General features: G+C 34.3%; 3 protein-coding genes across 5 annotated transcripts; 1 reads left to right on the top strand and 2 right to left on the bottom strand.

Annotated features, from left to right (window-relative positions):
* Positions 1 to 280: 280 nt before the first annotated feature.
* LOC107414855 (altered inheritance rate of mitochondria protein 25) lies at positions 281 to 24,302 on the bottom strand. Of its 3 annotated transcripts, none has more exons than XM_060819528.1 (12): positions 24,133 to 24,302; positions 23,037 to 23,699; positions 22,739 to 22,825; positions 22,197 to 22,238; positions 22,052 to 22,096; positions 21,757 to 21,822; positions 21,598 to 21,654; positions 21,439 to 21,500; positions 21,126 to 21,246; positions 20,726 to 20,803; positions 20,537 to 20,643; positions 19,850 to 20,283 (listed from the first exon to the last, which is right to left on the bottom strand). In XM_060819528.1, exons 2-12 carry the CDS (start codon positions 23,670 to 23,672, stop codon positions 20,253 to 20,255), a joined length of 1,332 nt encoding a protein of 443 aa, XP_060675511.1. In that variant the 5' UTR covers positions 23,673 to 23,699; positions 24,133 to 24,302; the 3' UTR covers positions 19,850 to 20,252. The 3 variants fall into 3 exon arrangements, with proteins under 3 accessions (XP_060675513.1, XP_060675511.1, XP_060675512.1); XM_060819529.1 differs by having other exon boundaries at positions 23,037 to 23,704; XM_060819530.1 differs by lacking the exons at positions 19,850 to 20,283; positions 20,537 to 20,643; positions 20,726 to 20,803; ... (5 more) ...; positions 22,197 to 22,238; positions 24,133 to 24,302 and adding exons at positions 281 to 633; positions 826 to 887; positions 981 to 1,037; positions 1,464 to 1,508; positions 1,609 to 1,650 and having other exon boundaries at positions 23,037 to 23,911.
* On the top strand, positions 12,891 to 16,364 carry LOC107414818 (receptor-like protein EIX2). The gene has a single exon (XM_016023014.4). The coding sequence runs from the start codon at positions 12,891 to 12,893 to the stop codon at positions 16,362 to 16,364; it is 3,474 nt and encodes a 1,157-aa protein (XP_015878500.3).
* LOC107414803 (gluconokinase) lies at positions 17,197 to 19,541 on the bottom strand. The gene is made up of 4 exons (XM_060819531.1): positions 19,019 to 19,541; positions 18,817 to 18,859; positions 17,789 to 17,868; positions 17,197 to 17,699 (listed from the first exon to the last, which is right to left on the bottom strand). Exons 1-4 carry the CDS (start codon positions 19,035 to 19,037, stop codon positions 17,287 to 17,289), a joined length of 555 nt encoding a protein of 184 aa, XP_060675514.1. The 5' UTR covers positions 19,038 to 19,541; the 3' UTR covers positions 17,197 to 17,286.
* Positions 24,303 to 24,803: the final 501 nt, after the last annotated feature.

A 24,803-nucleotide genomic window follows, 5' to 3' on the forward strand; every position in this document is an offset into this window, starting at 1 on the left:
CAATGTTCACGTCGGATTACTGTTCACGCTACGGGTTACTGTTCACGTCGAAGAATTACTGTTGACGGAACTGCTTACGCGGCTAGGGTTGGAACCAGGCTCTGATACCAAACTGATGTAGGACAAATAGGGAAAGAAATAAAATAGAAAAGAAATAGATAGGATTCTAGTATCACACTAGATTGATTTTAGGAATCACTCCCAAAACCCTAAGCATCACACCTAAGTTTGTTTTGCATCACACCTAAGTTTGTTTTGCATCACATAAAACCAGAAAAAATAATCTCATAAAAATTCTTTTAATATTGATTAACTCCTCCAAGAATTACAAAGAACCCTATTTATATTAAAATCATCTAATAACATTAGAAAACTAAAATAATAAGAAACCTCGTTAAATAAGGAAACTAATAACATTAAGAAACTGAAAATAATAAGAAATCTAATTAAATAATAAAATACTCTAATTAAAAATAGAAAACTAAATTAATCTACTAAAATCCTTGAAGATCCCAAATAAGCCCATCTTGTCCTAGATCATGCCAAATTAATGTTTGGGCCTTAGAATCTGTTTTTCCTCTTCTCTGATAAGTTTTCAGACGTTGTTTCCATCTTGCATCAAACTTCTTATTCCTGCAATTATTTTGATATTACACTTGAATGAATTACATGGTATAAAGATGAAGAAAACTCAAGAAACTCTTAACAAAAGAAGATTAGCTTCAATTACTTTAGTTTATAAGGTGACAACAGAGAAATATAACAGACTAACTTTACCAGATAGACTTGATAAAAACAGTTAAAAAATGAAACAGTTGAACTTACCCTAGGTACAAATCATAAATCCTCCTCCAAAGATGCCATCGTCTGTGACCCACACCAACTTCCTAAAGATCAGCAACCATATTGTAATTTTCATCCTCAAAGATTTTTACTAGCATCCAAAACTAATAGCAAACAACATTCAAAAACCAGCATACCTTACCATTGATCTCTGCATAAATTGAACTGGTTATCCACCAGAAAAGTCTGCGAACCTAACATGGCAATTGAAGACTTTAGCAAAAATATCAAAGCATCCAAGATGCAAACACCAAGCAACTTGTCACTGTTCCAAAGACAAAAATCAAAGTCCTCACCCTGAAAAGCTCATTACCCATGCCATCAGTTATGAAAGCAACAAAAGGGTGTCTTAGACGAATCAAATTCAAAATGCAAAAGCAGCATTAGCATAGGAAACTTTTTTTTCCAGACAACAGACCCAAAAAAGTAAATAAAAATAAAAAAGAGAAAAAGTATAAAACAGACAAGTACATATCCATGATACATCAGATTCAACATTAGAAACCAAAACAGATAACATAGCTAAACAAATTCTCCAAGGAGGCAGAGGAAAGGGGGAGTGGGGAAGAGGTGAAAATAAAAAAATAAAACAAAATAAATAAATAAATAAACCTATCCACCTGTCCAGCTATGACATTGCTCTGCCCACGGATAAAACCTACAGGCTGCAAAGCAACCATGAGTAACAGAAAACAATGCATTTTTGACACTTTAAATCTAGTGTATAAGAAATGGGAGAGTGATATGATTAGAATGATTACTTACTGACTCAGGGTAGCACACATCTACAATTGCATACCGGTTTTCCTGAAATTTCATCAAGCAAAGTAAGATATATAAAATTTAAAAGGAAGAGAAATGAACAATGCATATTATGTATCAAGTGGCACAGTAGGTGCATATGAGCACACCTTGATGATCTTTTGTAGTGTAATAGCAAAACGATGAACCAAATTTTGAATTGTCTCTTGTGCATTTACAAACATTGGAAAGCCTACACCAACCCCTTTTCCGATTCATCTTGCTACAAAAAATATCCTAAATTTCCTACATTTATATATGTATATGATATGACAGATTGTTATTAAACCCGAAAACAATATTAAATACGAACAGCAAGATAAAATTGCAATGATAAAGCTCTAAGATAAAAAGAAAAAACGAAGTAACTAAAACTAGCGGCTAAAGAAAATACATAAAATCAGATTATCAAAATTATCAGTAAAACATAAGAATTAATTTCAGAAAAAAAGTACTGAATAGAAGTCGTATATGATTACTTGTATAAACCATTTTCTTAATATATATATATATATATAATTTACTTTCTAAGCAAGAAAATTAAAAAATAAAAATAAAAATGGTCTGTTTCTCCTAGCCCAGTCAATTTTCCCGCATGTTTTTCTGGGAAACAAACAAGAGCTTAGAAGCCAGAAAGACCACTAACCATCGCAATTACAAGCATTATTACCTAAACTGCAATAATGGCAAACAGAATCAAGAAGTGTTTTCCAAAAACACTTACTTTGTTTTCGTTTTCTTTCTTTTTTATTTTTTTTTTCTCAGCGTCAGAGAAAAAATAAAGGCTCTTCCCATGGTGTCCTCCTCCTCGAACTGTCGCTCTCTGTCTCGCAAAACATCAATTCTCTCTGAGTTTTTACCTCCTTGGGTGGCCAAAAGGCCCAAAACTGCGGCTCAATATTAGTATATTTAAGTCCAACAAGCCTAAGAGGCCTATCAAGTTGGGCTACATCTGGCTTCAAAGTCCAACTGCCCAAAAAATTGTTTGGGCCTAAAATTTGTATTATTAAGTAGTTGTGGGTTTTTGATGTATTAATATAATTTAGAAAGTAAGAGATAGTGATGCAAAGGGAAGTAAGGAGTCGCTGCATTATAAGGACATGACACCTACTTTTGTCATAATTAAAAATACTTTTATTTTGTCTTCGATCACAGATGTTATTGTTACTATTTAAGTATATAGGAGGATAAATCTTCTTTTTCAAATCCTATTATTATGTATATAAAATTCTTCTATGATGGATTTTTGATTTGGAAACAAATTATATACTAATAAAAAAATTGACTATATGTGTATATAAAATTAAGCTTCTTCATACATCTTATAAATATTATTTATATATAGGAAGGAATGGAGTGAACCAAAATGATGAATGTGGGGTGACTGTAGTACACGACGGCCTTTTGATTACCCTCGCACTTCACATTTAGATGTTGTTCAAAAAAACTATAGACATTTTCAAGCAATTATAAAGTAAGAGATAACGAAACGAGATAAAAATTGGTGCATTTAGGAAAAATATTTGGATAAAAAATCTTCTTCAACTCTCATATATTCAATTTAGACTATTCCGTTTTCAAACAAATATACTCCGCACCAATGGAACATCATCCACTAAGTTGAAAAGCTCGTTTTGTTGACCGCATTTCACATTTTCAATAGAACTTCGCATTTTAACAAACAAACTAACCAGGTCCTCAACCAACTAAACATAAGAGAAGGTCATTAAATATATAGATGACTTGAAAAACCACATTCCTTATGAAAATTTCGAAGTTTTATCATCAGGGGTGTATCTGTTACAGTTAGAGGTGTTATGAACATTATCCTTGTCATATTACTCACACAAGCCACCATCAATGTGAGTTTTCTGATTGATCTTGATCTACCAAAGTGGTTTTAAAGGCCCATTTCCCAATGTTTCTTGGAGTTTGTCTTCCCTCAAAAGCGTTCTTCTTGCTTATAATGATCTAAATTCTTTTCACCCAATTGGATTTTTCACCTTAATAGTCTAGAATCTCTGGACGTAAGTGGCACAGGTCTTGAAGGTCCAATTCCATGCAGCATCCAAACTTGACTGCACTTTAATTTGTCTCAGTGTCATTTTATTTCTACCAGTATTCCCAGCAGCCTGTATGATATGCCAAAACTTGAATACCTCAGCCTTGCCTCAAATAACTTGCAGGACGTTATCTCAAGTGCAATTGAAAATTTGACCTCTATTGTTTATCTTCATTTTTCAAATAATTCACTAGAAGGAGAACTACCTACAACTGTGCGAAATCTTTGTACTTTGAGCTTTAATGATTTGGGAGATAACCAATCTGGCGGAAAGATCTCAAATGCTTTCAAGAGCATGTCATCAGGCTGTGTTTTGAATAGTTTGAGGTCACTGGATTTGACTTCAGAATCCTTTTGTGGTCACTTGACTGATCAAATTGTTGAGTTCAAAAATCTAGAGAGTCTTTCTCTTGGGCATAATAGGATTTCTGGACCTATTCCAGTGTCACTTGGAAACTTTCCAGCATTGCAAATATTAGAATTCAACAGCAACAAACTGGATGGATCTCTTCCAGAAAGCCTTGGTGGTCTCTTTCCAATTTACAAGAACTTCAAATTTCTTCCAACATTTTTGAAGATGTTGTTTCCCAATATCTCTTTGCAAATCTCTCAAATTTGAAGATATTACACTCGTCTGGAAATTCATTGGTTCTAAGAGTAAATCCACATTGGATTCCTCCCCACATTGGATTCCTCCCTTTTAACTTCAATCGATTTACTTAAGCTCGTGGAACTTGGGCTCCCAGTTTCCAACTTGGCTTAAAACGCAACATAACATTGAGGACTTGGACCTTTCCAGCACTCAAATTTCAGGCATAATTCCCTGTTGGTTTTGGAACTTATCCTTCTGGCATTACATACTTGGGGCCTCTCTCACAACCAAATCTCAGAGGGATTTCCCGAGATGTTTATTGCTGGCAGTTTGTCATTTATATACTTGAATTCCAACAACTTCAACGCTTTACTGCCTCGTATCTCTTCTAATGTAAATGAACTGCATCTTTCCAACAATTCTTTTCAGGGATATTTCTCACTTGCTATGTCATCCACTGGGTGTAACAAATGAATTGACTGTTCTTCTCCTTGAAGGAAATCTTTTATCTGGAAATATTTCTGATTGAGGGACGCATTGGCCCCAGTTAGTATATATAAAGTTGGATCATAATAATCTTAGAGGGAAACTTCCGAGCTCCTTGGAATTTTTTCATAGCTTACAATCATTTTATGTCCGCAACAATAGTGTCTCAGGAGAAATACCACGATCTCTGCAGAATAGTAAGAGATTAACCGTTATCGACCTTGGTCTAAATGAGTTGGTTGATGGCATACCAAAATGGGTGGGAAGTAGACTTTTAAGGCTAGAGGCCTTCAGTCTTCGTTCGAACAAGCTGAATGGTCACATTCCATTTGAGGTCAGTAATCTTCCTGCACTTCAAATTATAGATGTTGCTGAGAACAGTTTATCAGGAACCATACCAAAGCGTATCAACAATTTGAAAGCCATGGCCAACAAACAAGATTCAAGGTCTCTTCATAACATCAAGAACAATGTTTTTGTGGTTGGAAAAGGAAGAGAGTATCAATTCGACATTTAGTTGAGACTTTTGTGTAGATTGGACCTTTCATGCAGTAAACTAATGGGAGAGATCCCACAGCAACTTACAACTCTCCAGGGGTTGCTATCTCTGAATCTATCAGGAAACTTTTTCAAAGGAAGCATTCAATATAATATTGGCAACCCAAAGTCATTGGAATCTCTTGATTTCTCAAGAAATCAACTTTCCGCCATAATTCCTTCAAGCTTGTCAAGTTTAAGTTTCTTAAGTTCCTTGAACTTGTCTTTCAACAATTTGTCAGGAAAAATTCCATCAAACACCCCACTCCAGAACTTCAATGCTTCTAGCTTCATCGGCAATGAACTTTGCGGACCTCCACTTACCAAGAACTGTGATGGAGAGCAGACAGTACCAACTATAGATCAACATGGAGAAGAAGATGGAGATGAAATTGGCCACTGGTTTCGTTTGGCCTCATTGCTCCATTACTGTTGTGCAAAACCTGGAGGCATGCTTCCATTGAGTTTTTTGGTTACCAGTGGTACAAGTTTCTCGACAAGTACTATTTCCTTTGAACTTTCATCTTATTTGATACTCCTGTGCTTAGTGTCTACCATAATGCTTGCCTTGAAAGCCTTATAGAGTTACTTTTAGCTTAACTTATTTTGCTTCTCTAGTTAGGCAACTGGTGAGCAAAAGATGTGGTTTGAGTTTGGATGCTATTATCTTTTTACTGTTCTGCATAACATGCACGAGGTATGATTTCAGTTTGGGTGTTGATTATATGTATTAAAGAATTACTACAAGTGCTAAGTTGCCATCCAGATTGTTGTCTCCCCTGGTCTTAGTATTAGCCTTTCTATATAATAGGAACCTGCATTTACCATGACTGAGAATTGGTTTACTTGAAAGTTTAAATGTTTGAAAGTGAGAAATAGAGAGGAACAATAAGAAAAGTACGAAGAACAAGTACAAGATGGAGAGGATTTCCTGAAAAATACTTGTTGAATCTTGATCAACTAAAGACTGAAATTACAATGTTGTTCTTTATATTAGGGTACTATTAAACTAATAGATCAAATTAAGAAAAACAAAACTGTCCCGTTAGCAGGTGATGTTCATCACTTGCTCTTATTAGAGTTATAATGGTTTGTATATATATCATTTTGGTAAGACAATAATACAAAGAGTGTTTGTAAAATTGGAATTAAGATACATTTGAACTGGCAACTCTGCTATCATGTAAAACAGAGCCCTGCAAAAGCTAACAGCCTAATAGTTACGAGCTTTTTCATATGCAGACCTAGAATATTCTGTCACAATCATCAATCTGAAGCAAATCTATCTGTGATTGCAAAAGGGTGGTTGGCATGAAATGCTTCCCTTCTGCTATTATCTTCTCTAAATGAGCTGCATGCACCTCCAAATCAGCATCACAGATAAACTTCCCCATAGAGGCATAGATTCGAAGTCCATAATTAGGGTCAGCAGATATAATTACTTCTCTGTATTGTTGCCGCAGAGCTGAACACCCAAGAGTCATGGTTTCTCTGTTTCCCAATCATTCTCTTAAGGCATGCTGAAGCCTTTTTCTGTTTAGTAGCTCCTTGGTTTGTTGTTGTTCGTTTGTTGTTCTTATATACCTGAGCCATTCACTTTATGATGGTGCATTTTTTTCCTAGTACTAACTTTGTACTCATGCTGTTTGGTAAAAGTTCTGCCAAGTTTTTTAAATGTTGTTCTGCACAAACTTAAGCTTATATTTCATGAAGGAAATATCCAAAAAGTAATGGACCAAATGAGATTTTTAATTTTAAAAATCTATAATTTTTGTGAGTAGTCATAGTGTTGAAATGTATATTGTATTGTGCGTGAATATTCATGAGTTTGGAATTGACGGTGACATCATTTGACCAAGGAGCACTTTCCTTTAGAACAAAATCCTGCTAATGGTGGAGCAAGAAAATAAAGCTATTTAATACAAACATTGAGTGGGGGAGGAATAAATATAATCCCACAACTTAATCAAATTCCATTTAAGCACAGATATATTCATCTTTGTAATTAGAAAGTTGATACTCTGCTTATCATAATGCTTGCATTCTCTCTCTCTCTCTCTCTCTCTCTCTCTCTATTAGTAAAAGATAAGCATTATCTCAGATGAGCTCCAAAGGTTCTGCTTGTATTTCCTGGTTCCTAGTTTTTCTTCCTTTGTTATTCTTATACCTAAGTAATGTCCTTTCCAGGGCTGTATTTGTTTCCTCGTACTTTGTATTCAGATTTTTTTTTTTTTCCTTTTTTATGGAAGTTATAACAATGAAAACATTTTTCGGCACAAAATTTACTGTTTTTGTTACATGTAATATTAAATTTTTGTCCATGAAGAAAAATAATGAAACAGAGTACTGAACCCGTAGAGATTAGTAAAACAATAAAAACAAAAAGGAAATGCTAAGAAATGAATAGTACTGTTCTGTCCAATGAATGAGCCTCATCTTAATTACATTAATCACAAACCATCATCCTCTGATCAGTACTAGAAGCTGTTATCGATGAATAATGATGCTTTGCTGGCATTGTAATTAAAAGCCGTGGAACATCTATTATGGATGGAAAGAGGAAACCCATCAAGTCCTTATCAATCATCTTGGCAAAACACTAGATCATATTTCTTTCAACCCAAAAAAAAAAAAAAAGGGACTAATTAAGACTGAGTCAGTCGATATAGAGTTGACTTCGATGGGACTCTACCGGCTAAAGTCAGTCAATAATAGATGAATCCATATATATATATATATATATCCATACGCCTTTACATATTATATATATATAATAAAAAATAAAATAAAAAACGTTTCAGCATCAATATAATTGCCAATAATAGCATAATTAAATCCATAACAATTTCACATAAATATATTTATAAATGTGATCTTCTTAAATTTTCCATAAATCTCATTCTTATTGATAAAAATATCAATGTCATAATCATATTAAGTCCTGAATATATACTTTGAACTAATTAATTATATATATAGTTGGTCTTTGCTTCTTCCAGTATGCATGGATATTCATTCATAACCCCTATAACCTAAACATGACATATTATTGCAGTAAAAAAGAATCTTATTCCACATGAACTCCAAGGTTCTGTTTCTGTTTTCCTTGGTTGTCGCTCTTCTTACATTGTTCTAATACCAAAGCAATATCCTTTGTTATGCTGCACTTGTTTCCTGGTACTAACTTTGAACTTTGGTGAACTTCGATACCAAGAAAATTTAATTATACACAAACTTAGGCTTGAATTTCAAAGTGCAATGGACCAAGTTGAGGTTTATGTTGGAAATATGAGAAGTCACAGTTTGGAAATGACTATTGTATTGTCCTGCTTAAAGCAGAGCCAAAGCAAAGCTACTTCCAACTTTAGGTTGGAAAGAAGAGCTGGGTCTGGGGAAGGAATTACATATAACTTAAATGGTCAGCCTCAGGCCATGCAATTAGCAAGTGATGGGAATTATATTATATACAACTCAGTTGACACTGGCTCTCTGCAGGTTTGTTCATTGGTTTGGAACAAGAATAAAAGTAAGCTGCTTAATTATTTCTCATGGGTTTATTCAAAATCAGCTTACTCTTTGGAAATACCCTTCATTGGTTAAACTGACAGAGCATATATTTCTAAGGTGCAGATAGAGGACTTCCATTTTCACCTTTTTTAGGTGAAGACAATAAAAAAAGAAAAAAGAAAAAAAAAGGATTACCAAAAATAGTAATAATAATAATAATAATAATAATAGAGATGACCTTTTTATATGACTTCACAGACTTACTTTTTCTCTATGTTACATATTTCCAACCTAACTTGTGGAAAATCTCCACTTAATTAATTACAGGTATATTTCAAACTAACATGCAGAAAATTTCCATATAATTACAAAACACTCACTATTTTCTCTTTTTGAATATTGAGACTTTTTTTTTTTTTTCCAATAGCATTTCACATTTTGTATTAAACTTCCCCCTCCAATTATAAACAACGTCCAAAGTTTTCGACCAACTAAATCAACTCCATGTCGACTATACATCTAATATATGTATATACCTTTACATTATGCATGAAACAAACATTTCCGCATTTTCCAAATAATATACTAAAATCCGTTATCTCACATCAAATTAAACATATATATATATATATATATATATATAATTTTCTGATTCTCAAAACAAATTAAATCATGAATAATTTTATGCATTATTCATGGTAGCCGGTTTTGGTTGCACATTAGGAAAATGAGTCGAAGTTTATTAATAGACGTCATTTTCACAATTTATTTTGATAGTCTTAGAATTTGACAGTGAATTGCAGTGCTCCATCACTTTTAGTCTCCGAAGTTGAAACGCAATACTGCTTTTTTGACCGAGTTGTAAGATTCACAGTAAAACTGGTCGCCCAAATGAAGTAATACCAAGACTATATTTGCACACCAAGAGTTATGTGTGTATATATGGCAAGGAAAGTCACATTACATTGTAGCATCACTACTTTGTAGCAACTAGTCTCCAAAATTGAAATGCAGAACTACTTAGCCAAATTGTGAGATTCACGGCAAAGAACTACTTAGCCAAATTGTAAGATTCACGGCAAGACTATATGTCTACCAAGACCCAAACCCTATCCTAGGTGAAAAGTCAAGCTAGAGAACAAACCTTCGAGCTCCTTTTTTTTATTTTTCAAAGTCTTCTTCCACGCTTGTCTTGCCATACATTTTAGTTGGCAACTGTTAACATAGCTTAATACACATTATAAATTTATATCTTAACAGTCTAATAGTTTAAGTTTTTAAAATTAATAATAATTTAATATGATATTAGAGTTCAAAATCTTAAAAATTAGAGTTCAAATTATACTACAATCACATAAAAATTGGCACTTGCATTTATGAGATATCAACATTATGAGTCTAAAGTTTATATTTTCTTTTTTACTCTACATATCTATGAAATAAAACATTTCGACAACAATATATATTTCCTGCTGATGATATCATAAATAACCAATATTATTTATGGCTGATAATATAACAAAATCCATGATTCCATACAGAAAAACATATATATATATATATATATATATATACCTGGCAATTCGGGTTGGTGGGTCGTGTTCGTGTCAACCCGTTTAATAATCGTGTCAAAAATGCCTAACCCGAACATGACCCATTTATTAATCGTGTCAGGTACCTAAAACACTAACCCGACCTATTTATAAACAGGTCAACACGACACGACCCGTTTAACACGATTATTTTAACGGGTCGTGTTGACCTGTTAACCCGTTAACCTGAAATTGACCTATTAACCCGAAAATTAACCTATTAACCCGAAATTTTTTTTATTTTTTTTATTTTTATGTTTTTGTTTTATTAAAGATGTATTTTTTGTTTTTAAAAAATTAGTAATAGAAAATTATTTTTATAAAATTTTTAATTTATAATATTTTTTAGTTATTAAATATTATATTAGTGATAAAATATTAATAGGTATATAATCGTGTTGGGTTGAAACTGACACGTTTAATAAATGGGTCGTAACGGGTCAATTTCGAGTTAAACAGGTCAATCCGAAAATGACACGATTAATAATCGTGTTAAACGGGTTGACCCGATTATGACCCGAACCCATTTATAATAAACCCAAACCCATTTATTCCGTGTCGTTTTCGAGTCGTGTCGCCGTGTCATGATCCAAATTGCCAGGTCTATATATATATATATATTCTTATGATCTACCAAGCAATATGGAACCTATTGAAAAATTACTGTATATATAATTTTCTTAAAATTCTCATATATTTCATTTGCTATATGCATATATTATTTATAAATGTGCCAATTATTTTTGTTTTTTGGCAATATAAATATGTCAAGCTAAATTGCTAAAATTCTAAGTCATTAATATTTTAAACAAATTACATTTATAATTGGTCTGGAAGAGTACTGTTGCTTCCTTCAATTACCAAAATCACTAGAAATTTCCTTGTAGCCGTTCTGGAGCCGGTTAGGAAAGTGAGTGGAAGTGCACGTATACACAAATCATTTTCACAATTGATTTTGATGGTCTTCGAACATACAGATAAATCTCACGGCCGACAACTTTTAGTCCAAGTCGAGAGATTCTCCGCAAAACTGGCCACCCCAATATATATATATATATATATATTGGGCCGGTTAGGCAAGCCATGGTCTGCCTCAGGACAATTAGCCATCGGTGGGAATGATGTATAACTCAACTGATGTGTCACTATGAAGATATATATATATATATATATATAGTTTATTGATGCATCAATTTGAAGATATATCATATTTAGATAATATTGATATATCATATAATATAGGGGAACAAATATGATAATATAATTATATATATATTATAATGTTATATTACCTATTACTCAATATTATCAATTAATATAATAAACCAACTCTAAATATGATAATATCAATTATATATAAATTACTAATATTATACTAATATATAACTCAGTTGATGCATCAATTTGAAAATATGTCAATAAATTTTCACATATTTCATTTTGTTATGAATAAATGTGCCAATATTAATCAAATTGTTAATTAAAGAATATTTGGAAATGATCAAATATATATATATATATATATATATATGAGAATGGAGTTGGAATTGTGCAGGTGAAGGCTTGCCTTCTTCCAATGCAGATGTTCTTATTGATTTTTTTTTTTTTTCCTTTTTTTGACACTATTGTCCATGAAGTTTACCTGTCTTTGCAATATTTCTGAAAATAAGGTAAGACCGAGTAATATGATTTATAAATAGTGTAATATTATTTCAATAATACTCATTTTAAAAATAATGTTACAAAATTTATGAAATATATTACTCATTTTATGAGAAGGTCTTATCATGCTTCCAAAACAACGGGTTTGATTGTAGAAATTCTCATATGTATATATATGTATATATTTATCTATTTATATATTTATATATTTTCTGTTGATAATATCATATATAACCTGATCCACAATGTTATACAGCGAAATATATATATACATAATTTTACCAGTTGCCAAACGACAGGTGGCGCGTATTAAAAAATTATATGTAATTTTCTTAAATTCTCGTATATATCACTGGCAATACGCATGTATTATATATAAATGTTTCAGTGTTGTAAATATATATATATATATATATATATTGGCAATATAAAATGTGCCAATGCTAAATTGTTAAAATGAAGTCATTAATATTCTAAAGACTAGACTAATTACATATGCAGTCGGTCAGGAAGAGTACTGTTGCTTCTTTCAAGTACCAAAATCACTGACAATTTCCAAAGTAGCCGTTTTGTGGGGCCGTTAGGAAAGTAAATGGAAGTGCATGCATATACAAATCATTTTCAAAATTGATTTTGATCATTCGGAGAAATCTAACGCACGAGAACTTAGTCCAAGTTGCGAGATTCACGGCAAAACTGGCTACCACAATGAAGGGGACTGTGCATAATATATATATATATATATATATATACATATATATGGCAAGCCAAGGCACATTATTTTGTGGCATCCCTAAGTTGTATCATCATGGCTTTGTCATTTACAGCTGTTATGAACCTTTTCTTTACAATTTTACTGGCACAAGCTACCATTAATTTGAGTTCTGAAAGCAGCAGTGATGATGTAGTATGCATTGAGAGTGAGAGAAGAGCATTGTTGAGTTTCAAGCAAGATCTTGTTGATCCTTTCAACAGGCTTTTGTCTTGGAACACTTCTCATGAGAACTGCTGCAAATGGGCTGGAATTGTATGCAACAATTTAACTGGTCATGTCGAAGAGCTCCACCTTCATAATGGCTCGTTACAGGGCAAGATAAATACCTGGTTGCTTGGTTTAAAGCATCTGAGTTACCTAGACCTCAGCTACAATTATTTTGGAGGGACTCAAATTCCCATCTTCATGGGTTCACTTGTGAGTTTAACATATCTTGACCTCACAAATGCTGGCTTTAAGGGACTGATTCCTCACCAACTTGGGAACCTCTCGAGTTTGACTCATCTTGGTCTTCAAGGTCAATTTTATCAGTATGATCAGCCTGCAGCTTTATATGTTGAGAATCTTCATTGGCTTTCTGGTCTTTCTTCGCTACAACATTTGGATATGAGCCACGTGAATCTTAGTAAAGCCTCAGACCATTGGTTGCAGGTAATAAACAGGCTCTCTTCTTTGTCAGAACTGCAGTTGTACGGCTGTGAGCTTTCTCATATTATTCCTAATAATTCTGTGTTCTATGTTAATTTTACATCCATTTCCGTCCTTGATATTTCATCGAACCATTTTAATTCTTTCATACCGGAATGGATTTTCAACATGAACAGTTTAGTGTATCTTGATCTAAGCTACAACAGATTTTTAGGCCCATTTCCCAATAGTTGTTGTTGGAATTTAACTTCCCTGAGAGGCCTTAAAGTTGCTTTTAACCAGATGAATTCTTCTTTAGCCATTTGGTTATCTGGTCTGAGTAGTCTAGTGGCTCTTGATCTAAGTGGTAACTCTCTACAAGGTCCACTTCCAAGCAGCAACCGAAACTCGACTGCTCTTAGATACCTTGAGCTGGGTGCATGTGAATTAAAGTCAACCATTTTAAATGGCTGTTTGTATGATTTGGTCAGACTTGAATACCTTGGCCTTAATCGGAATAATATAGAGGGTGTAATCTCAAGTGCGTTTCAAAATCTTACGTCACTTGTTCAGCTTAAGATGTCTGGTAATTCACTGGAAGGGGAAATACCAACATTTATGGGAAATCTTGCGTCACTCGTTTATCTTGACTTGTCCTATAATTCACTTGAAGGAGAAATTCCTTCCTCTTTGGGAAATCTGACGTCAATTGTTGATCTTGACTTGTACAGTAATTCACTTGAAGGAGAAATACCTTCGTCTTTGGGAAATCTGACGTCAATTGTTCATCTTGACTTCTCCAGTAATAGACTTGGAGGAGAAATTCCTTCATCTTTGGGAGATCTGACGTCAATTGTTAGTCTTTACTTCGTCAATAATTCACTTGAAGGGGAAATACCTTCAACGTTGGCAAATCTTTGTAATCTGGAGGAAATTTATTTGAGTGATAACAAATTTGATGGAAAGGTGTTAAATGCTTTTGACAGCTTGTCCTCAGGCTGCCTTTCGAATAGTTTGAGGTCAATCGACTTGAGTAGGAATTCCTTTTCTGGTCAGTTGACGGATCAAATTGTTGAATTCAAAAATCTAGTCTATCTTTCTTTGAGGGATAATAAGATTTCTGGTCCTATTCCGGTGTCATTTGGAAAATTATCAGCTTTACAAGTTTTAGATGTTGGAAGAAACCAACTGAATGGATCTCTTCCAGAAAGCCTTAGTGGTCTCTCAAATTTATATGGTCTCGACATTTCTTGGAATCATTTAGAAGGTGTTGTTACCCAACTTCACTTTGCAAATCTCACTAGTTTGTCGGTGTTAATTGCCTCTGGAAATTCATTGAATCTAAGAGTAAGTCCAGACTGGATTGCTCCTTTTTATCTTCAGAGGCTTGAATTAGGATCATGGAATTTAGGCCCCACATTTCCAGTGTGGCTTAAAACACTAAAACAGAACGATTTGTATGTGGACTTATCGAACACTCAAATCTCAGGCACCATCCCCAATTGGATTTGGAACGTACCCGTTACAAACTTGAACATCTCTCATAACCAGCTCACTGGGATAATTCCTGATATGCTTCATTTTGGTTCTTCCTACTTAGCGATTGACATGAGTTCCAACATGTTCAATGGTCCGCTACCTCGAATCTCTTCTAATGTCACAAAGCTATATATTTCTAATAATTCTTTGTCTGGAGATATTTCTCACTTTCTATGTCAACCCTTGGGTACACCAAACAGACTAGCAGAACTTCATCTTGGAGAAAACAATTTATCAGGAACGCTTCCTAACTGTTGGATGCATTGGCCAAATTTACGTTACATAAAGTTGGGTAATAATAATCTAACTGGGAATATTCCAAGCTCTCTGAAATCTTTACAAAGCTTGATGTCATTGCACATGCGCAACAATAGTCTCTCTGGAGAAATACCCCCATCTTTGCAAAATTGTGCGGAATTAGCAGTTCTAGACCTTGGTCTAAATGACTTCACTGGAGCCATTCCAAAATGGATGGGAACTAGTCTGCTCAAACTAAAGATTCTCAGTCTTCGTTCAAACAAGTTGAATGGTCATATTCCATTTCAGCTCTGCCACCTTACTCAGCTTCAAATCATGGATTTTGCTGACAACAATCTTTCTGGGATTGTACCAAAGTGTTTCATCAATTTTAAAGTCATGGCCAAAAAACAAGTTTCAGGTTATTCATCCTATTACTCCTTCTATTACCCCTTCTTTAATGGCTACCTGGAGGATGCATATTTGGTGATAAAAGGAAAAGAGAATCAATATGACAGAATCTTGCCACTTGTACATTATCTGGACCTTTCAAGCAATAAACTCACGGGAGAGATCCCACAACAACTTACAGCTCTCCAGGGATTGATATCTCTAAATCTGTCAAGAAACTTCTTGAAAGGAAGAATTCCAGATAGCATTGGCAACATGGTGTGGTTGGAATCTCTTGATTTCGCAAGAAATCAACTTTCCGGTGTAATTCCTCCAAGCTTGTCAAGTTTAACTTTCTTAAGTTACTTGAACTTGTCTTATAACAATTTGTCAGGAAAAGTTCCATCAAGCACCCAACTCCAGAGTTTTAACGCTTCTAGCTTCATCGGCAATGAACTCTGCGGACGTCCACTTTCCAACATCTGTGATGAAGACCAGACAAAACCTACGACAAAAAATGGAGCACAGGAGGAAGATGATGGAGATGAAGTTGGCCGCTGGTTTCATTTGGGCATTGGAACAGGTTTTGGGGTAGGATTCTTTGGTGTAATTGCTCCATTAGTCTTCTCCACAACCTGGAGGCATGCTTATTTTGGCTTTTTTGGTTACTTGTGGTACAAAATTCTCTACAAGTACAATTGCCTTTGGATATGAAAGGTGACCATGAGCCAACCAATAAAGCATCTACGAGAAGCCGAGTTTTCTCTCTTTATCTACGAGAAGCCGAGTTTTCTCTCTTTCTTTTAGCTATCTTTTGCATCTATTGTAGGCTACTGGTGTTTTTTCAATTTGGATGTTATTGTCTTTTTACTCTTCTGCATAACCAGAGTATAAGTGTGGGTTTGTTGTTTATGTGTAATACAAGATTCTGTACAATACGTTACCATTCAGCTTATTGTCTCCTTGGTCTTAGTAAAGTTTACATTAAATATGGATGGTTAATTAATTTGCAAGAATTTATATTTGCCTGAATGTCTCATTACTTGGCATGCTTAGAAGTTTTATTTACATATACAGGTGCCGGAGAGCTATTTTCTACCATTTTCTTGCAAATATTAACTGGAGAGAAACAAATCAAAAAACCAAACACTCATTATTAGAAACACCTAAACAGTCATTCCAATTTTCAACTGGCATAAATTAAGTTTCCATGATAGCGTATGGCCATCCACAACCTGTAGGCATGCTAATTTTCGCATTTTTTGTCACCCGTAGTAAAAGATTCTCTACGGTACATTTGCTTTTGAAATTCCATGTGAGTGGCCTTGAAATGTGACCACGAGCCAAACAATAATGCATCATACCATAATTTTTGCTTTCTCTTTTGGAAGCAGGGTTTCCTCTCTTTCTTCTAGCTTTATTTAGCCTCTGTTGTAGATCACTGGCATTGTTTGAATTTAGATATTATTTTCTTGCTTTTTACTGTGCTAAGTTACCATGCAGCTTGTTGTCTCCCTTCTTGCAATTAAAAACTTCTAAACAGTCGTTTCAATAATCAACCGGCATTCAATTATCATGGTAGCAAACACAGTTCTAAACAAATTCTTTAAGAGCTTTGTAAAAGACATATGGTTATCTATTTGACTTTAAAAATTAAATCTTGTATAGTCTTAACTATGACTTGAGGACTTAGAGTAGCATCAACCTTCAGTATTCCTTCACAATCATCGATCTGAAGCAAATCTAACTGAGATTGCAAAAGTGTGGCCGGCATGAAATGTTTCCCTTCTGCAACTCTCTTCTCTAGCCGAGCTGCAAGCACCTCCACATCAGCATCCAAGAGAACAAACTTCACAACACTGGCATAGCTTTCAAGTTCATAATTAGGGTCGCCAGATCTTAGAATTTCTCTGTACCGTTTCTGCAGAGCTGAACATCCAAGAATTACAGTTTTTTTGTTTTCGATGCTCTCTTTTAAGGCATCCTGAAGCATTTCAAGCCAAGGAATCCGGTCTTCATCTGAAAGAGGGATCCCATTGCACATCTTTTCTGTAGTTTGACAGAATAAATATTCTGAATAGATTTCAACAAGACAAACAGAGTGGGATGATTTACACAGCATAAAGTTACATATCTACCTTTGTTTAATACGGGATGGAAATCATCTGCGTCAATAAACCTACAATTTGTCTCTTTTGCTAGCAACTCACCTATTGTGCTGTTGAATCGCATCAAAATGATACACAAGAACAAGCAAAAACCAAGATACTTGATGATCAAAATCAAATGTAAAAGAAATATTTTACATGTCTACTGATTTTGTACCAAGGTTGTCTGGTAAACTTATTACCAAGAAAATATTGTTCTGCACAAACTTAAAGTTAAATATTATAAAAGGAAATATTCAAAAAAGGTAATGGACCAGCTGAGATTATTGTCGGAAATTCATAATCTTTTATGAGAAGTCACAGTTTGGAAAATGACTCTTGTGTAGCACATGAAATTGGAAACATGCATCTTTTGAACATGATCTCTGTCCTGTAGAACAGAGTCATGCTATGGATGGAGCACGTAAAGCTAATACTAACTTTAAGAGGGTGGGAGGGCAGGGGGAGCTGGAAGCGGGCAACAAATCATAAATAACCCCAGAACTAAATCAAATGCCATTCAAGTCTGAATATTTTCCTATTTGTAGACAAACTCCTTACTAGATAGTTAAAGACCCAAGAAGAATAAATTCTTGTTTACTAGTAAAGATATGAATAATAGTATCTACTTATTACATCATTTGCTCGCTATGTGAAAGTCTCTACTCACTCACTTTAATGGTTTAACGTACAAATCTATATCCAATTCCCAATTACTACCGATAACAGCAGAAGAATATAAATTCATTAATCTTTCCATAATCAAAGTTTTTTTTTTTTTTTTGGGGTGGTTCATCTTTCCAAGAATGTAGTAGCCACGGAAACTTATAAAACCTCTAACGATTATTCAATCAGACCTCTAGAATAGACAGCAATTTCAGTGCTAGATAGATTATGTAACATACCGTATTTCTATACATATATTGGAAGGAAATGCATAAACTCATTCATGGCACTCAGCAATAGAATGAAAGGGACAAAGTAGAACCTGAAACGAAAATTAAGGAAATAAAGCTTACGTTTTTCCAGCACCACTGACACCCATGATCACTACAGCCATCCCTGATTATTGGAATAGAAAGAAATTTAGCAAATTCAATTTAAAAGGGCAACCAAAAAAAAGAAATTTCATCCAGAAACAGACACCAAGTTCATATTTTAATCAGCAAATTCCAAACACAGAACCCAAAAAGAAAACAAAAGGTAACTTCAAGATATTACCTTCGGAAGCGGAAGCCATGGTGAAGGAATAATCAAATGAAAATAAATCTATGAAGCATACCAATTTTCAACATAAATAGCCACTGCTGGGCTAATCAAACCAGCAGAAGACAGAACCTACTTTTTTTTCCCCCCTTTTTTCTTTTTTTTTTTTTTCTGAGAAAATAAAAAGGACAAAAACTAAAAATAAAAGGTGAAGGAATAATTTTATATAGCCTCTTTTTTTGCTTAAAAAAGGGGTTATATTAACACAAAAAAAAAAAAAAAAAAAAAAAAAAGCAACCAAACAAAATAGTTGCCAAGGAAACAGGAAAATGAAATTAAATTATTTCCTGGTTCATTATTTCAACAAAAGTAGAGATGGTGAAATGAGAGACAGTGCCTATTCTACCATTCATGAGGCCCCATCTGGATGCAAGATGAGCCAATATATAATTTTACATAGCCTCATCATGCAAAAGATGATACCCATGCATAAAGGTTGGTCTCCCTTTTTTTTTTTTTGGGTTGGGGTTGTTGGGCTCTGCCCAAATGACATGACGTAGGAGTTTGACGTAGATAATGGTACAGTTGTTAACAGGGGTAGCCAAGGGAATAAAATCTTCATGCTGAATGCGGCATCTGATTCCCACGTTATCCAGTTCTTTCGTCCACAGCGTGTCGTCTAGTCAACCAAACATTATTCAGGATCTTAGGCCAATTTTTTTCATATAAACTTTTTATTCTGTATCCATGTTTAAAACACTTTTTTTATGTTTTTTTTACACAAGCCAAAAGGGCAAAAAAGTTAAATAGTTTGATTACTTGGGAACTAGCCCTGCTATGTTTCAATTTGTGGAAGATATAATAACGTTTTCATTGTTAAGGACGAAGACTAATCACAAAAAGATCGTATCTACATGACAACCAGTGTGTCATAACCAGTAAAACTCATATAGTGGTATTCCTCCAATATAATACAAATTCTGCTCCAAGCACAAGAACCAATATCTTGTTTGCACTTCCTGGACACTCAAAACCAATGGTGTCCATAGAAATGGAGCAAGGAAAAAGGTCTTCTCTTCATGACTTTCTCAATATTGTATGTCACCGGCTTCGAATTTGAACAGGGAGTAATGTGTTAAAGTAAAAGAAATGACAGGATATCTGCTGAAACACCTTCAAGAAGGTCAGGCTTAGACTGTCGTATGTTTTGAGATGTGATTTTCATCCTCAACGCTACATCAGACCGGATTTACTCTCCCACGGCAATAATAGGGAGTCCCCTGAAAAAAAAAAAAAAAAAAAATGCAACCAATGTTAATGCTCATTTCAACAATCTCTCTCCGAAGTAGAAACTGGGGGTCAGACACAACCAGCATCTTTATGTATTGGTAACAGCAATCTTCATTTCCAGCACAAGCAGTTTTTTCGCTTCCATTTTTAATGGTCATATACAAAGATGTGTCAAGTAACAATGATCCTCCCAAAGAAACATGTCTACCAGCCCCAGTCTCATAAGAAATTCTTAAAGCTTACCAGCCACCATGCCTTGAGAAATAGTCATTGTCCAGTGATATAGCAAGAGCAACACAAACAGCTCTCTCTGATAGAGTCAATGGACGAGCAACCTCCAACTCTTCAATCTGCCGTATAGAAAAGCAGATAGAAGATGAGATAAACAAGTAAAACTTAAGGAGAAGATAATTTTCTGGTATGATACCCTACCTGTCTAGCAGCGCCAGTTTTGGAGCTTGAATCTGAACTCCCAAATCGAATCACATATTGACCAGCATCAGTAAATATCTACGTCAAACCAAAACATGAAAAAATATTAGAATGCTAGGCCAAATTAAACCTTAAAAATAAAAAATAAAAAAATTCCATTCATAACAAAAAAAAAAATAATAATAATAATAATAAAACAATATAATGTACCAATCCACTTTATCACCACTAAACCATATGAAACTATATCCATAGCAATTTATTACCACTCTGATACTCTAACACAAATCATTAATAGAGAATCAAAAATCAGAAAATGTTTTAAAATAACAAATGCAATTATGGAGAACGAATGGAATAATCTACACAGTTACAAACTAACAGACACAAAAGAAACAACCTCAAAGCCAAAACCTCTCCAGTCACGATCTATCTCAGCCAGCACGTTCCCATCAATGTCCTTCAAAGTAAAAGTCCAATTCCAAAAACCAGGATTTTCGACCACTGCAAACTGCTTATTCCTGCAATTATTTTGATATTACACTTGAATGAATTAGATGGTATAAAGATGAAGAAAACTCAAGAAACTCTTAACAAAAGAAGATTAGCTTCAATTATTTTAGTTTACAAGGTGACAACAGAGAAATATAACATACTAACTTTACCAGATAGACTTGATAAAAACAGTTAAAAAATGAAACAGTTGAACTTACCCTAGGTACAAATCATAAATCCTCCTCCAAAGATGCCATCGTCTGTGAACCACACCAACTTCCTAAAGATCAGCAACCATATTGTAATTTTCATCCTCAAAGACTTTTACTAGCATCCAAAACTAATAGCAAACAACAAACATTCAAAAACCAGCATACCTTACCATTGATCTCTGCATAAATTGAACTGGTTATCCACCAGAAAGGTCTGCGAACCTAACATGGTAATTGAAGACTTTAGCAAAAATATCAAAGCATCCAAGATGCAAACACCAAGCAACTTGTCACTGTTCCAAAGACAAAAATCAAAGTCCTCACCCTGAAAAGCTCATTACCCATGCCATCAGTTATGAAAGCAACAAAAGGGCGCCTTAGACGAAGCAACTTCAAAATGCAAAAGCAGCATTAGCATAGGAAACTCTTTTTTTGCAGACAACAGAAAAAGAAAAGGGGAAAAAAAAATGGAGAATATGTATAAAACAGATAAGTACATATCCATGATATCTCAGATTCAACATTAGAAACCAAAACAGATAACATAGCTAAACAAATTCTCCAAGGAGGAAGAGGAAAGGGGGGTTGGGGAAGAGGTAAAGAAAGTAAACTTATCTACCTGTCTAGCTATGAAATTGCTCTGCTCACGAATAAAACCTACAGGCTGCAAAGCAACCATGAGTAACAGAAAACAATGCATTCTTGACACTTTAAAGCTACTGTATAAGAAATGGGAGAGCGATATGATTAGAATGATTACTTACTGACTCAGGGTAGCACACATCTACAATTGCATACCGGTTCTCCTGAAATTTCATCAAGCAAAGTAAGAAATATAAAATTTAAAACGAAGAGAAATGAACAATGAACATACTATGATCAAGTGGCACAACAGCAGTGCACATGAGCACACAAAACAGAAAGCCTGCCTCTGCTTCTAAACATAATTTTGAAACCTGTCAACTTAAAACCATGGTCAACTTAAGACGCCAAGTGATTGCACCTAAGTAAACAAGAGACCAAGCATTTTGACTTTTAAGTCGCCCTAAAACCTTTAAATCCTGACTTGATTCTTAATACTAGAAATTGTAAATACCATGCAAAAGGTTAAATTACTTTTACAGTAACACTGAAGTTAAACTTGCTGAAGAAAAATTCAGCAGTATAATGGGTAATAATACAAAAGCATAAACCTCAACGTTGTCCACTACATGCTTCTAAGCAAAAGGTTCTTCCTTCGCACTATGACAACATGGGACTCCAATAAGAACATATATGAGAAAAGATAATACAGAAAAAGAATTACCTGCTCAAAACCGAGAACAAGATTTGCCCACTCAATATCTCGAGTAATTAGCAAATTTGATCTAGCAAGAAGAGGTGCTACATGGGCCTGCATAATCAAGCAATGTCATGTAAGACATCTCAATTTTATATCAGATAGCCAAATACATGTACATAATTACCTGAAAGTCAAAACCAATAATCCAAAACCTTTCAAAAGCTACAATAATTGAACTGCTGAAGGGCAATGTAGACTAAAGCTACCATTCCAGTGTTAAGAAATTACAATTTAACATCGAAAAATAGCAGGGAGACCTTACCTCTTCTGGAGATTCAGGCTCTAGAAAACCTGTAATAGATTGACTTAGAGGGGGCTGCTTCAGAACCCTTTTACTCGTTGGAGAAGAATTTGAATTTTCTTCAGCAACAGATGCACCAGAAAACAATCGGTCCAGCGAATTGAGGTATGATGATTGATTATCATAATAATGCCCACGTTTAGCCAATTTCCTTCCTCTTTTCCTTGTAGAATTCTTCATCTTCCTATCTGCAACCCAGAGCTTTGCAAGGTAATTTCTGCCTATGCCAGGATCATTCTCAACATCCTGTCCAAATCGACGGGATTGAATCATTATCTCCTGTTTTGACCCGAAGCAGTTTCCTTCAACACAACCAGCTAGCTTAAATCCCCAACCTAAACTTTTTGCCCAGCTCAATCTTTCTTGAAAAGCTACTACACCTCCACGGGAGCCATCAGGGGCGAAATTCATCGACCTTACTGGGAAAAATCCCCTTTGAGATTGCAACCCACTAAGGCATCGAATCCTTCCAGCATTAAAGATTACACCGTGATGATCTTTTGTAGTATAATAGCAAAACGATGAACCAAATTTGGAATTGTCTCTAGTGGATTTACAAACTTTGGAAAGCCTACACCAACCCATTTTCCAATTCATCTTGCTACAAAAAATATCCTAAATTTCCTGCACTAAACATTAATATATGTATATGATATGAAAGACTGTTATTAAACCCGAAAACAATATTAAATACGAAAAGCAAGATCGCAATGATAAAGCTCTAAGATAAAAAGAAAAAACGAACTAATTAAAACTAGCGGCTAAAGAAAATAAATAAAATCAGTTTACCAAAACTATCAGTAAAACATAAGAATTAATTTCAGAGAGGAAAAAAAAAAAAAAAAAAAAAGGTCGTATATGATTACTTGGATAAACCACTTTCTTTTTTTTCTTTTTTCTTTTTTTTTACTTTCTAAACAAGAAAATAAAAAATAAAAATAAAAAAATGTTCTGTTTCTCGTAGTCCAGTCAATTTTCCCGCATGTTTTCCAGGGAAACGAACATGAGCTTAGAAACCAGAAAGATCATGAACCAACGCAATTACAAGCATTGTTACCTAAACTGAAATAATCGGCAAACAGAATCAAGAAGTGTTTTCCAAAAACACTTTCTTTGTTTTCGGTTTTTTTTTTCAGCGTCAGAAAATCTCTTCAGATGGTGTCCTCCTCCTCGAACTGTCCCTGTCAGTCTCGCAAACACGAATTCTCTCTACCTTCTTGTCCCAACGGCAATGGGCAATCCAGCCTAAACTTCGGCCTAATATGAGCATATTGAAGTCCAACAAGCCGAAGAGACCTATCAAGTTGGGTTTCATCCGGCTTCAAAGTCCAATTGCCCAAAGAATTGCTTGGGCCTACAAACTATTACCTGGCCTACTTATCATTTAAAGGAGGCGTTGCAGTAAAACGAACCGTTTTGGTGTATTCCACTTCCTCATGGGGAAAGATAATCTTTGAAGAGTGTGTATTTTAGATTTTCTTCTAGCTTATAATTGGTATCATGTAGATGTGGGTTTTTCATGTATTGATATAATTTGGAAGTAAGAGATAGTGATTCAAAGAGAAGTAAAGAGTTGCTACATGACACCTACTATTGTTATAATTAAAAATGCCTTCATTTTATCTTTGATGATCATAGATATTATTGTTATTATTTATATATATTAAGTATATAGGAGAATGAATCTTCTTTCTTAAATCCTATTATGTATATAAAATCCTTCTATGA

This window comes from Ziziphus jujuba, chromosome 8 (genome assembly GCF_031755915.1).
Source record: "Ziziphus jujuba cultivar Dongzao chromosome 8, ASM3175591v1".
Lineage (NCBI taxonomy): Eukaryota > Viridiplantae > Streptophyta > Magnoliopsida > Rosales > Rhamnaceae > Ziziphus > Ziziphus jujuba.